General features: G+C 34.2%; 1 protein-coding gene across 4 annotated transcripts in view; it reads left to right on the top strand.

The window, feature by feature from the left end:
* ATG2B (autophagy related 2B) overlaps window positions 1-14,884 on the top strand; it is a 48,186-nt gene that overhangs the window by 14,294 nt on the left and 19,008 nt on the right. For 3 of the 4 annotated variants that reach the window (XM_080397739.1, XM_080397737.1, XM_080397740.1), the window contains 18 exons: window positions 75-186; window positions 341-602; window positions 1,471-1,621; window positions 2,125-2,217; window positions 2,388-2,576; window positions 3,873-4,146; window positions 4,758-4,860; window positions 5,888-6,080; window positions 6,230-6,372; window positions 7,526-7,683; window positions 7,927-8,099; window positions 8,396-8,546; window positions 9,398-9,597; window positions 10,493-10,573; window positions 12,270-12,376; window positions 12,637-12,729; window positions 13,534-13,604; window positions 14,612-14,688. In XM_080397739.1, coding sequence (XP_080253865.1) covers window positions 75-186; window positions 341-602; window positions 1,471-1,621; window positions 2,125-2,217; window positions 2,388-2,576; window positions 3,873-4,146; window positions 4,758-4,860; window positions 5,888-6,080; window positions 6,230-6,372; window positions 7,526-7,683; window positions 7,927-8,099; window positions 8,396-8,546; window positions 9,398-9,597; window positions 10,493-10,573; window positions 12,270-12,376; window positions 12,637-12,729; window positions 13,534-13,604; window positions 14,612-14,688 — 2,631 coding nt within the window. The remainder of the gene's footprint in view (window positions 1-74; window positions 187-340; window positions 603-1,470; window positions 1,622-2,124; window positions 2,218-2,387; window positions 2,577-3,872; window positions 4,147-4,757; window positions 4,861-5,887; window positions 6,081-6,229; window positions 6,373-7,525; window positions 7,684-7,926; window positions 8,100-8,395; window positions 8,547-9,397; window positions 9,598-10,492; window positions 10,574-12,269; window positions 12,377-12,636; window positions 12,730-13,533; window positions 13,605-14,611; window positions 14,689-14,884) is intronic. The other variant, XM_080397738.1, reaches the window with a different exon arrangement.

Here is a 14,884-nt window from a genome sequence, read left to right as displayed (position 1 = left end):
TGTTTGATCTAATGTCTTACCATCTAATTGTCAAATTTAAGATTTTTTTTTTTGTTTGTTTTGTTTTTTTTAAGCTTCAACCAACTTGGGGTGATTTTCTTGATCGTAACAAACAAGAACTACAACCTCCAAGAAGTTCTACGCTTACAGCCAATGTGGTTCACCAGACTTCCTTAAGAAGGACATGTAAGTAAAATTGTTTTGCATTCTGCTCCCTTGATAATTCTGGAAATCAATTGTTGAGCAGCAACTTGGTAAAAAGAAATGAAAATCAAAAGTAAGATAATTTTATAAATGTGTTATTGCTGAAAAATTACGTGAACTTAATTTTGTATTTCAGCTATTCCATCCAGATCTGTTTCTGTGGATGAATCCAGACCTGAGCTTCTTTTTAGACTGGCAGTTGGAACTTTCTCAGTGTCTGTACTTCATATTGACCCTTTACCCCCACCTGAAAGTTCACTGAACCTTAACCCATTGACACCAATGGCTCGGGATTTCTTTACCCGAATAGAAAAGATTGAGCCAGTTAAGTTTTCAACAGAAGATTTTCTGTCCTTCCGAGAAGTGTTTGCAGAAGCTTGTTCTCATGATCACCTTAGGTATAACTTTGCTTATTAATAAATATAGATAACAGAAATATCTTTTAAGTAAGTTTGAATAAGTTTATTTCCATAAGAATTGTATTCACTTAATTGTATTCAACTTGGTTGGTTTCAAAATGGCCTCAAATTTTGACATCTGTTGTCTGAGACTTTTTTGTGGGTTTTTTTAAAATAAAAAAAGTGCATAAACATTAGAATCGACCTCTTTTCAACAGTAGATGAATTAAACTAGGTACGATTTCTACCACAGAAATCTAGACAGTCAAGAATCATTAAGTGAATTATTTCTTTAGAAATAGCTGTATTTTACAGGACCACCTTTATTCCAGTATAAGGATTTCTGCTTGAAGAAGCTTAGGGTTTTATTTAGTGTAAAATAGTATATTAACAGGGATAAAAAGTTAGCATGAGCAAAATTGTAAAGTTAGTCAACAGTTGGGTTTTTTGGAAGTTTTTAATGTCCCAGTACAGTGTATGAAGTAAAATATTTAGGGGTGTATATATCTTTTTTTACCTTATGCATGTAACTTAGACTTTTTGAGGCATTTGACTATTTCATTGTTTATATAAGGATGTTAATTCCCAGCTTTGTGAATTGCGTCTTGGGTTAGATGTCAGAAGTGTGCTTTACAAATTTCTCTACACTGACCATTGTTGAATGTTTAATGTAAAAGAGTTTCATTGTCTTTGTTGCTAAAGCTATAATGCATTAGATTTTTTTTCTAATTTTTGATGAAATTATGGCAGTTTTAATAATTTTTTTTTAAAAAGAATTGTAGTGATCCTTTTTTAAATCAAGTCTTGACTTTCTGTAATTTTTATTGTTCTGTGTTACTCATTATAATTAATAATTTTCATAATTCAGATTTATAGGTACTGGCATCAAAGTGTCCTATGAACAAAGGCAAAGGACTGCCTCTCGAAGTTTTAGTACTGATTTATGTATTGGGGATATGGAGTTCCTTGAATGCCTTTTTTCTACTGACTCTCATTCCATTCAACCTCATTATACAGAGGTATGTAAAAAATACAGGTAGTTCCATAGAAAAGAAATTTTAATTGTATAACCGAGAATGCTAGATTTTAAAATGCTTGTAATTTTATTTTTTTATTATTTTTTTAACATGTTATGGTTTTAAGATGCAACTTCTATTTTAATTGTAAGCTCAAACAAGGAACCAGACTGCTGTCGTACCTGACAGGAGTAGAGTTAAATATTTAAATATGCTTAGCACAATATGGGAATTAGAGTAAATGTTTTCCAAAAACTGCTGGAGTTGAACAATGAGAAGGTTTCTCTGGGTGATGATTATTTTTTCAGCTCTTTTAAGGATCAGACATCCGATAAAGTGGTTGAATAAGTGGACTGAGTAAGCATTTGAGTTGAGGCTCTGTTTGCTGATTTAAATGTAGGGTCACCTACGCTTTGTTGTAGGTGAAATGTCATAAACGTGTTTTCCTATGGCAACTCTTTCCTCCTTATCTATTAATTATTTTTAATTCTTGTTTTATTCTAAAGCTGCTGACATTTCATTCTGAAGAAGGAAATGATTCTCATGCTATGCCATGCCTTCAGCTTCATTATAAGCATTCAGATAATAGAGGACCTCAGGTAAGGTGGGAGATTAAAACCCCCAAGTTTCTATATAATAGCCTTTGTCTAATTTTGTTCATTTTAACAGAAAGGTATCTTGTAAAACAGAGGGTCCATGAGTTTGTTGCTGTAATTTGATTCACTATATTGTTTTTAAGGATTTTAGTGCTTTTTCTCTTTATTTTCAGGCTAGTCAAGGGAGACTCAGTTCGGTTCCACAGAAGGCAGAGTTACAAATAAAGTTAAGTCCAGTGTTTTGTGAGCTGGATATTAGTATTGTAGACAGATTAAATTCCTTACTTCAGCCACAGAAACTAACTACGGTGGAGATGATGGCGTCTCACATGTATGCTTCTTACAACAAGCACATAAGTCTGGTAAGTTAAAAGTGAAACTGATTAATAAACTTGCTGATTTTTTGCAGGGAGAAGGCAGGACGGCACTAAGCCTAAGATAGCTAATTCTGATTGATTTGTGGTGGTTTGTTTTTTTGCTTTTTTTTTTTGTTTTGTTTTGGTGTGTGTTTATGTGGTTTTGGTTTGGTTGTTTTTTTTTTTTTACTTCGAATACGAAACAGTAGCCATTTGACATAGGTACTCACTTTAGGTTCAGTGATTGCATGCTTGATAACAAACCTAAAGGCAATGGTAGTTGCTTCACAAATTGTCAGATCCCAGCTTGAAGCAAGCAGAACTGGGCAAAAAAGAGGAATTTTGACTGATTTCTAATCCCTAATCTGTCCGACCATGTTCTCCAGCAGTTGATTAAACTGTTGCTGACAATTCTACTTCTGTATTGAAATCTTTAGGTGTCACAGTCAGTCTAGTTGCCTGTGCTGTGCCTTACCTGTTTTTGGGGTAGGTAATAGAAAGGATGGGGATCATATGCATTACATTCTAGTGACTGAGGACCAACAGAAATTGGAGCTTGTTTGTCTTGGTTCAAGTTGTCAGTAGGATTTCAGTGTTGGTACCTTTAGCACAATAACATTAAAATTGAAGGCTTTTCTTGAAATAACATGAGGAAGGATTAATGCAATTAACTGATTTTCTACACAGCAACGAATACCTTCATGTAATTATATTGCTGCATTGATTTTTTTACTGAAAAATTAGTCTTCAAAAATTAAGAATCCTCATTTTTAAAATTAGTAAGACATCAATAATTTCTATCAATGTGGTCATGTTCTGAAAGTGTGGTTCTTTTCAATGATGGTCAGCAATAAGCTATGCTCAGGGATGTTTTGAATGACACATTAGTGATGGGAACTGGAAGCCATTACTTACTGAAAGGGCCAAATATGCATGATGGTAGTTCTTGGCTTCTCAACAATAGCATTTAAAAACAAATTAAAAAAATAAAATCGGAGACATGATATTTCCTAACTGCAGCTGAGTATTGTTCAGTACTCTCACTCTTAATTTAAAAAAAAATGTAACCTAGCCATTTTTGCAAACATCTGCAAAATACTTGACACTGAACTAAGTAGAATTTTAACACCACCAATAATAGAATAATATCCTAAGAGGCATAATAATTGGTCCTAATATGTGTAATCTATGAAAAACTAACCTTTTTCATTTTTAGGTATTACATCATCAAAATGACCATAGTAATTTTCAGTGCTATTTTCTCTAATTTAGATAATTTATTTCCTTTACTTTGTTTTTTAGCATAAAGCATTTACTGAAGTTTTTCTGGATGATTCACATACTCCTGCAAACTGTAGAGTTTCAGTTCAAGTCACTGCCCCAGCATTAAATCTCTCTGTTCGCTTCCCAATACCTGACCTACGGTCAGATCAGGAAAGAGGACCATGGTTTAAGAAATCACTTCAGAAGGAGATTCTTCATCTTGAATTTACAGATATGGAATTTAAAACTGAGTTTATAGGAGGGTCAACTCCAGAACAAGTTAAATTAGAGCTTACTTTTAAAGAGCTAACTGGTAAGAATGTTAACATTATATTCTTGTTTTTGAGATCTGAGCCAGTATTTCTGTTATTTTCTGTTATATTGTTATACCACTTTGTTTCAACTTAGGTTTTGTCTGGGATTTTTATCTTGGTGTTAGGGTAAGTTTTGTAGATTTGTAGGGGGATACTGCAGCTATGCAAATTAAGAATCTCAAGTATAGTCTAGAAATGGGGTGAATGATGTCCTGAATAACTGTCACTGAGAAAAGTTTAATACTTATATGCCTCTAATATGTTTCAGAATAATGCATCTGTGAGACTGGTTTATATTTGCAACCTTCTTTGCTGATTTGTTGTTCTGTGTACTTTTCAAGGCTGTGACATAATGTAGTGATGCTATAAATGTAAATACAGCTATCTATGCATTAGAAGCATCTGGTTTTCTAACTGCTGCTGGCTAGAAGATAATGTAAAATAGTTTTAGTTTCTAAAAATGTTTGGAGGAAAAGACAACAAAATTTGCAAAATACCTTAGTAATAGCATCAATGAGTTAATCTGTTGGACTCCAACTTGAGGAGTAGGAAACTGAAGTTAGCAGTTGTCATTCCTATATTAATTTTAATTTTTTTTTTTTCTATTCAGGTTCATTTGAAGAAGATAATGCAGAAGCACCAATAAAATTTTTTCAAGTGTCTGGTGGCATAGATGGAGATATAACATCATCAGATAATTTTGACTGGCCTCGGTAAAATAATGTTCTATTTTTTAATGTGGGTGGCTTGGATTTTTATGAAGTGCTGTTTTCTAATCTAAAATTAGACAGGCTGCTTGTGTAGTAAATGCCTGAAAATAATTTGCAAAGAAAGAACATGTAGTTATTGAAAAGAGCCAAAGAATTTATAAAAAAACCCCACCCAGACTTCTTATTTAGATTATATAATGCATTATATGTATTATTTATAATAATGCAAGACTGTTTTAATGTATAGTGGTTTCTGCATAGGCTTGAGTAAATTTCAGTGAGAGTTAGGTGAATGATTAGAAACTTGTAACTTCCCCTCTTTTTGTCCGTTTACCTTTTCTCCTACTTCTACATTGAAGATAGAATACCAAACAAAAAATAAAAACCTCCATCAAATTTTGCCTCAAAATATTAACATAAGCTCATATAAAGCAGTGACAATAGTAAATATAATTGTATTGTGACTGAATTATTGCAGCTTATATCATATATAAGGCATTAAAATACTTCAGAGATATTGAACAGTTTTGAAGAGGATATTTTAGATTTGCTGCAGGATTTGCCATGTGTTTTTTGCCACAAAATTTGTGGCTTTCTGATGGCACATTCGTGTGGACATTTTTTCTGTGTGGTTTTATAATGCTACAAATCAATTTTTCTATAGCAGTGTGTACAAGTAATACATTTTGTTATGTAGCAGAGTGTTTTTTAATAACTGTTGGTGGTCTAATGATACAATTTGGGAGAGCGCTAGGTTTTTAAGTCACCTAATGGTCACACGATGAAGTTGAGAATTTGCCTGATGGTTCTTTTTCCATGTCCCTTTGTGCCTCTAAGTTTGGTGTTTTTCATAATGGTATTGCTTTGTCTAATAAAATGTTATTTAATGAAGGCATGCCTGGTTTTTGAGCTGTTAGTCTGTGTGTATTTAATGGCTAGGCAGTGGAGCTAGGGGACATGTGACTGTGCATCAATATGAAAATTCCAAGCATCTCTAATGGCTTATTCTGCATAACTTTTCCAATGTTAGGATTGTATTGAAAATAAACCCTCTGGCTGTGCACTCTATTCTGGAAAGGATAGCAGCTGAGGAGGAAGAAGGTGATAATAACTTTCAAGAGGAAGAAGAAGGAGGGTCTCATTCTTTGAAGGATGTCTGTGATATTAGAAGACCAGAGCCTTCTCCTTTTTCTTCTCGTAGGGTCATGTTTGAAAATGAAGAGGTACTATAAAATTGTGTTGTTGCTTTGTGCTTGTGGTAGACAGAATTAGTATATTCTTACTACTTTATATGCATCTTCTGACTTGCAGTTTTGGTTTTTTACTTGAGAGTTTACTGTGGGTTTTTGTTTTTGTTTTTTTTTTCTTTCAGATGGTGATGCCAGGAGATGTAGTTGAAATGACTGAGTTTCAGGATAAAGCAATTAGCAATTCTCATTATGTACTGGAACTCATGTTACCAAACATTCACTTAACATTACCAAACAAAAGTTTTTATGAAAAACTTTACAATAGGTAAGTATGATAATTGTTTTGCTTGGCTATCATGACCTGTACTTTTAATTCTGTATTCATTGTTGATAAAAGCAATCGAATGAGCAGCTATAGCAGGAATTCATTTGTATAGCTTTCTAAGAACATAAAATGCTATATAATTATTCTTCCAAGTTATCACCAGAGCTGTCACTATGTTGTATATCTGATCAGTGCTATAGCAGCCATCTGCTAAAAATTGTTTGACAGATTTTGTGAACAAAGGGCAAAGTTAAATAGTCTTTTGCTTTCAGTGAATACTTTGTTCAGATTGATTCTCAATGTTTCATTTTGCTCTAATCTTTCTAAATTCTCCTTTATAATAGATCATTGTAGTTCAAACCCTATTGAATTCCATTTTATTCTTTCCTATTTATTCAGTGATTCTCCATCTAAAAATTAAGAGTCCACAAGGCAAGCAGGGGAAGGAGCCCTAACCACCCAGTCTTGTAAGCCTTACAAAGGCTTATGAAAAATAAAGTGAACCCAAGTTAGAAATATATGTTTAGCATTTATTTCTTAGTGTTCTGTCTGAAAAACAAGAAAAACAACTAGATTAAATCAACTAAAAAAATAGCTAATGTTTAGCATAATACCTACGTAGAGATGCTGATCTGTTTTAGCCTCTGATAGGCGTTACTTTACTTCCAGAGCATTTTTTCACTTGCAAAGTGGTAAAGCTGTACCTTTCATTGAATATTTGGTTGGTGTACTTCTGTACTAAATGTCACACGTGTCTTTACCCTGACAGACAGACTCACTTGAAATCAAAGGAACTAATGTTTCCTGCAACGTGGTTGAAAATTGATGTGATCAAAATAGGGTTTTGTCACCCTGCTTCCAACCTACTGAGCTAACATACACCTACTAATAATAGGCTTTTGTGTCATTGTCAAGTGTTAGACTTTGATATACGCATACCGTAATTACAGAAGAAAGTTACTTTTTGTTATTCATTGCTTTTACTCATGAATATGTTATTCTTTCTTGTGTTCTTGAACTTTTTCCTCTTCTTTGTTTATGAAATCTGAAATTTGTTATTTGAAGTCTGCAAAGAAAATATTGCTTGACTGACCTTATATTAAAGGGGAATATAGTCATATATTTTGTATAATGATAAAGTATTTCTTCCTAGGATCAGCAATGATTTATTATTGTGGGAACCCACTGCTCCATCTCCTGTAGAAACATTTGAAAACCTTTCTTACGGTGTTGGATTATCTGTGGCCAGCCAGCTCATCAACACTTTCAGTAAAGACAGCTTTAGTCAATTTAAATCTGCAGTTCATTATGGTAATACACTTAAACCATCTAGAACTATAGTGATTCAAAAGCATAATTGGCTGAAGTCATTAAGCTGGTAGTGGAGAGAATCTGTAAATTTATAAGAAAGGATTTACTTAAACCAAGAAGAAAAGCATAGATTACTGTTAATTAAATAAGTGTGAAATTGAATCACATTACTGATGGAAAAACAATGAGTTATTGATATGTGTACTAGCCAGAGAGTTATTTATTTTTCATTTTCTCTATTAGATGATGAGAGTGGATCTGAGGAAGAAACGCTACAGTATTATTCCACTGTTGATCCAAACTACCGTTCACGCAGAAGGAAGAAGCTTGACTGTCAGAATAAGAACTCACAAAGCTTTCTGTCTGTTCTGCTAAACGTGACACATGGATTAGTGTCAGTATTCACAGATGTAAAGGTGAGACACAGGGGCTGCAAGTTGTTCTGTTGTTTTGACTGTGAGGTCGCCTTCATGATGTGTGTACGGGTTTTGGAAGGAACAAGTGTTTGTAACAGTAATTCTGTAATCTTCATGCTGTTGTACTATAATTAGACAATAATGCAGCATGGTATTATAGTGATTCTGTTTGCTTTACATGAGAATAACTAAATGCAAGCAGGGAAATATGTATTGGTAGCAAGCGTTATGTTAGCTCAGACTAACTGCAGCAAACTTGGCAAGCAATCATTTTATCATTTCTGTTCTCCCTTCAGCAGGATGATGGAAGTACAGTGGAAGGAAAATATGGCGAGTTCTGGTTTGAGTTCAACAGTGGTTCACTTTTCAGCGTGACTAAATATGAAGGCTTTGAGGACAGACACTATGTTTGTCTCCATTCTAGCAGCCTCAATTTATATCATCAAGGTAGGAGTGGGATTGAGGTAGCTTTTGGGACTCAATTTGAAATGAGAAGCTTGAATCTTTTTAGGAGAAATGCTGTTCTCCTGCCTGACCCCATCATCTGATAGTGTATCACTTGGCACATTAGATTTAGGCCGTGGCTAATGCTCCTAAGTACTACAGTAATGCAACTTCATAATGACTGTATTTAGTTACAATTCAGCTCAAACTTTCCTTGGCAAGTGCTGGTCTTTAAAGATATTACGGCCTTCTGGCAAAGTAGCTGTACAGTGTGGTTTTTATTCTGCAGTGCACACTTCCTACACATGGTTGGTTTTTTTTAGTTTAAAAAGGTACAGGTTACCAGTGGCTGCTGTATCTTTCCTGGGTCAGCAGGTGAAGAATTCTAAGGTGACGGTAGTTTGTATGGGTGGTAACCCCCATATCGTAAAACCTTTTAAGGTTTTCCCCTCAAATGTCTCAGAATCAGTGGTAGTCAAGTGAATGGATTTTCAGTGCAAGGCTTAATTGTTGTGTGTTTAAAGGTTAACGTGGCACCATCTCATAAAATTAAAAGGAGAGACATATTCCTGTCTTTCCACATAACCTATAGATTTCTGTCCTTTATTTCAGCTTTGCCATTTTGTTGGGCAAATAATCAATCAAACCCTATAGTCACATTGAAGATTTTAGCTAGAACCATGGCTTTAAATATTGGGTAATCTCTCCTTCACAATTTTTGGTTGTCAGTGTGCATGAGTAACTTTGTTAATGCCTTTTTAGGGTAATTAAAATAATTTAAAAGGTTTTTCCTTAACTCTTCACTAGTAACAGCTTTGAAGCATGAGGTGACTCATTCTAAAATCTCTTTGCAGGCATGGTAGATGGGGTTGTCCCTTCCTCTGAAGTACGACTGCCCAGCACAATACGTCCCCATTGGTTGGAACCTACTATTTGTTTTTCTGAAGAAGATGGTCTTAGTAGGACTACTTCAGATGGTGTAGGAGTGGATTGTCCAAGTATGCTGACTGTTGCAGTCAAAATCCAATCTGATAAAATGGAGAGCAATACAAAGGTTTGTGGTTTTATATTTGTGGTTTTATAAATTGAGTTATTTGTTTATATGGAAGTATTTAGATGTGGGGTTACAAGGGTTATAGATGAAGAAAACATAAAACTTTGAGTCATTCATCTTCAATTTATAATTTTTTTGTTAGAATCTTTTGGGTGGATTGTAAAATTTAAGTATCAGCATAATATACTAATTCTTGTAATGCTCCCCTCTGCTGATCCCACTGTATTTCTTTACTGAATGTATTTCTTGGCCAGTTGACTCTTTTCCTTCTTTTTCTTTTGTTGAGTTTTAATTTGGTGTGAAACCAAGCAAGAACAAGTATAAAGAGTTAAAAGCCTTTTGCTCAGCTTACTAACAGTGTCGCCTAATAGGCAGACTTGGCTTACCTTTTTGGAGTGTCTCTGGTAAATGAGTGGTATGTTTGGCTTTGACAGTAGCGTTTACTAGCATGGCTAGAAGATGACCTCTTAGCAGGCATAGTTGTTACAAACAGGTTGGTAGAATTATCTAGAGAAGAAGGACTCTGCAGACCAGTGCAATGTCACGGGGGCTCAATTGACTCAAATTTGAACATTGTAAGAAAGCACTACATGTGGTTGATGCTTCTGGCAGTTTCTGGTGAATATCAGAATATATGAACAGGTAGCCTTCCTATCACCACCACAAAATTGTAATTTCTATACTATCCTTTTGCAAAAAGTATTAAGACTGTATTATCTAGGGTTTCTGTAGTAGGAAGCAAGGTTTTTTGAATGTTTAATCCTGGCCCAGTCCTTTCTTCATTTCTAGACAATTGGAGATTCTGGGAGCAGAAGGATGACTGTGTTTAATAATCCAGTTGCCAAATAGTTACATGTATTTCATGTAAACTAACCTGTGCAACTTTCTTTTGCAGGAATTTCTAGTTGCTGTTGGACTAAGAGGAGCCACCCTTCAACACAGAGTACTGCCTTCAGGTTTAAGCTGGCATGAACAGGTCAGGTTGCTACAGTTTTCTCGATTACACCTTCACTTTGAGTCTCATTGCTTTAACAACTGCTTTAAATATTAAACTAAACCTCAATGGAAAATCTTTGCGTTTGGCTGTGTCTTAATATTTTACTCTGCTCTTGAAAGTGTTATTCTTTATTGTGTCTCTTTGAGACCTTGGACAGACTGTAGTCTTCCTCTTAAATCTTATTTGTGTATTCGTTTGCTATAGTTCAGAGGGAAAATCTCAGCAGTCCAATGCTATCCAAGTATTGGATAATCCTTGACTTAAAAAAACCCCCACAAACCTCAAAAAAACCCCCAACATCCTACTTGCTGCACTGAAAGCATTTATGTATTTCTCCCTTCTGCTCACTGCATTCCTCAAGTCCCATCTCTCCCTTGTCAGTTTCCTGTTTTACATTCAATAGCAGTAATGAAGAAGGAGACTTTGGGGAAGTAGTGAGCAGCAGTTTACATAAATGCTTTGAATTCAAACTTCTGAATTAGAAGGGTTGTACTGATATGCATGGATGCAGAGGTATAGCTTAGCAAACAGGACTAGAGACCCTTGATCCAGAAGCTGTGTGTAAACACGCATGAGCTAGGACATGCTGTGTAGCAGTATAGTTGCATGTACTGACACCATACTGGATTACAGATAGTAAAGCCTGACATTGAAGTTTATCCTGCTTATCCTCCAGTATGTATGGGGTTTTAAATTTTTTTTTACTTTCTTTTAATTAATTTCTATTTCTTTTTTATTTTATTTTTATATTTATTTATATATATTTAAATATTTATTGTTTATTTTTATGTGTGTTTTTATTGTATAGCAGCATGGAACTGAACTTGGTGCTTTGGACTCTGCTGTCATTACTTTCTTCTCAGCACGGTGTTCCTGTAGATACATGTGATCATGTAGTCTGCTTTACACCATATTGCTTTTTTGCTCTGTGAAGTTTTGCTCAATTAATATTGCCTGTAATGTACTTGGGAATCTTTTTTGGAGGGGGAAGGGGGAAATAAAAAAAGACAACCAAAGAAGTAGGTAGAGGAGGCTAGCAGTGTTCATATGCTCCAGGCTTGGAATAATTTGAAAAGAACTTTTCTCCCAAATCCGTTACACTATAGAACTATGACGGATCTTAGAGGAGGATAGGATGCAGTGATACATGAGAAAGCAGCATATACAGAGCAGTGCACGTATTTCTGATTCTGAGCATATTTCCCCCCCCCCTTTCCTTGCCCCAAGAGGAAGAAAGATAACTTGAAGATCCTTGTAACAATGTACAGTATTGCAAGAAAAGTTGACTTTTCAGATAGAGAACAAATAAAATACTAACTAGCCCTACAGTAACAACTACAAAGAAAGATGAATGAAACTGTATTTGGGCAATGCTTTAAAAATGGATTGTGAGACATAGTGCACAGAGCCACTTAGGTGTCTGTGGATTGATCTTTTCTGTACCTTTAAGGCAGCAGTTTGGGTGCTTTATATTTTACCCTGTTTATGTTCCATGCTTTTCCATATTCAGGTACTGGTTAAGTACCTTTAAATATCTGAGATTTGTTCACTCTTTTCCTTCTACTAATCAAACATTTTATTGTCATACTTGTTACAGATTTTCTCCTTTCTAATACATAATATCTGTTAAATTAATAAACCATTAAAAGCATTATAATATGTTTGTGATTTTTAGATTTTAAATTTTCTGAATATTTCTGATGAGCCTGTTCTGGGATATAATCCTCCAGCTACAATTACAACTTTTCATGTACATCTGTGGAGTTGTGCTCTTGATTACAGGTAAATAAAATGCAAGTGTATGTCACTTGGTGGCACTGCAGCTATGTATTAATTCTCTAGGAAGGTTGGAGTTTGTGTATTGTTAAGAATTATTTCTTTAGGTTTGTTTGGAAAAAGTACTTAACAGAAATCCCTAAAACCGTAAGCAATATGAAGTAGGCTAAACGCTTGCCTAGGCCTGGGGAGACCTATTTAGGTAACCTATAAGACTTCTAAATAGGTACAGAATATTAATTTTTTTTCCTCCTGTTTCTTGTTAGGCCCTTGTTTTTGCCAGTCAGATCTCTACTTACTGTTGAAACTTTCAGCATTTCCAGCAGTGTTGCGGTAGATAAATCCTCTTCTACTCTCAGGTATAATTTAAGCAATTGTGAAACATGGAAGCTCCTGTAAAAATTTATAGTACCAGTCTGATTTTTTGACCTACAAAGCATTCATGTTGTGTAAATTATCACACTGGTTTACATCTTTTGAAATATACTTCGTTCATGTGTAATTCCTCTGTTGTATTAGGTGAAATATATTTTTTTAGGTTTGCTTTCTTTAACAACTAGAAACTTTCCAATTTTTAATGCAGTTGAAAGATAGCCTGAAGCGAGTCTATTTTGTTAATTAGCAGCACCTTAAGATTTCTTAAAGTTGTGTTATTTGGAGATGGTATATTGAGGAAATATTTAGTGATTACTGAACATCTCTAACTTCTTAATGATTTTTTTTTCTTGCAATTGTAGTTGAATATTCATTCTCTTACACCTGTTCTGATGCAAAACATCTGCCAAGTTACTTGTTTCTATTGATAAAACCTTATAGACAAGTTTGTTTCAAATACTGTTTATTACATTATTAAAAAGAAAAAAGGCAAAAAAGGAAATAAGTGATAAATCTGTATGCCGAAAGCATTGCTTTTTATTCTTGGAAGAATCAAATATATAAATTAAAATGCAGATAAAATAATCAGTGATGGTGAAAATATTTTACAGTGGTTAATTACTAGTGGATCTGGAAACGATGAAAGAATGAAGTGTTTGGATTTAAGATATGCTAGATATATTTATGGTTTTAAATATTTTTTTCTGTAGGAATTTCTTTTGTCTGGTGAATTGCACAGCACTTCTCTGGTATGTTTATTTCATTTCTTTTTTTCCCCCATCTTTTAGGATAATTTTAGATGAAGCTGCCTTGCATTTGTCTGACAAGTGCAACACTGTTACGGTGAACCTTCATAGAGGTAAGGATGTTTCAGAAGTGAGTGAATTACAAGTGTAAAGAAACAAAACTACAGGCATATTCAGCATGTATAAAGGTTATTGAAGATGAGTCTGAGGAGATAAAAAGCAGCAGGTTGAATATGAATGTGTAATACAGTGTTGCTGAAAATCTGAGTGCTCTAGATTTGTGTGTCAGAGAACAGTAACTTGCAAGTTCATAATTTTCGTGTTAGATTTCCATAATGCGTATTTGAAAAAAGAGTATTTGTAAAATTTGGAGTTGGCACAGAAATAAATCCTCATAGAAAAGAGATCTCATTTTATGAGAGAGATACAGTTGAACTTGAAAGACATTACACAGCACAGAGTTCTAGGTTGTGAAAAGAATGTTATCCGCTGGTTTTCTCCCTTTGATATAGTACAACAACCTTTAAGGACTGAGGAACTTGAATCAATATTTAACAGATGAACTGGAGAAACTGAAACCCAGTGCCCAAAAATATGTGTGTTTAGTTTAGGTAAGAGAATATCTACTGAAGGGCAGAGTAAAGATATACCCGTATATATATATAAGAAATATATATATATTTCATATATATAAGAAATAAATTATTAATGGTACTGAAAGATTAGTACAATGTGAAAATGTCCTCTCTCACTTCAACTAAAAAAACTGCTAGGATGCTTAGTCACCCAGCTTCTCTGTGCCCTCTGTTTCTCTAACTCAGCCAGATGGGATGAAGATAAATATCTTAAAAGATTACACTGCACACAGATGGTGGTAGTGGGAGTGATATATTGGATTGAAAAGATTTGAGTTCTTGATTTGAGTGGCTGAAAATTGAACTCTGAGAGTAATCCTCATAAAAGAAGGAGAAACAAGATATAAAAGTTTTAATAAAAAAGATCCCTGCTTATGCTATTTCTAATGGTGTAATAACCAAAAATGCATAGTAAGGATGATGTTTGTTATTAAATCTTATCTCTCTCTCTTACTCTCTCTCTTTTTTAATTAATTGTCATTCAGATTATGTTCGTGTTATGGATATGGGTCTGCTGGAACTAACCATTACAGCAGTAAAATCTGATTCTGATGAGGAAAGAGTAAGTATTTAATCACAAATAAAACATAAAATGTCCATGACAGATTGTGATTGGAAAAGTACTTTACTTTATTATACTTGAGAATCAAGGAAGCTTTTTCAATTTGTGTACTATTTTTAACGTCCTTTTTGACCTGTTAAGTAAGTAAGTAAATTAATTTAAAAGCAACCGTGTATAGATGCTATTTTTATGCACC

This window comes from Falco punctatus (assembly GCF_963210335.1).
Source record: "Falco punctatus genome assembly, chromosome: 7".
Taxonomy (NCBI): Eukaryota; Metazoa; Chordata; class Aves; order Falconiformes; family Falconidae; genus Falco; species Falco punctatus.
This window is presented reverse-complemented; position numbering and strand designations above follow the sequence as displayed.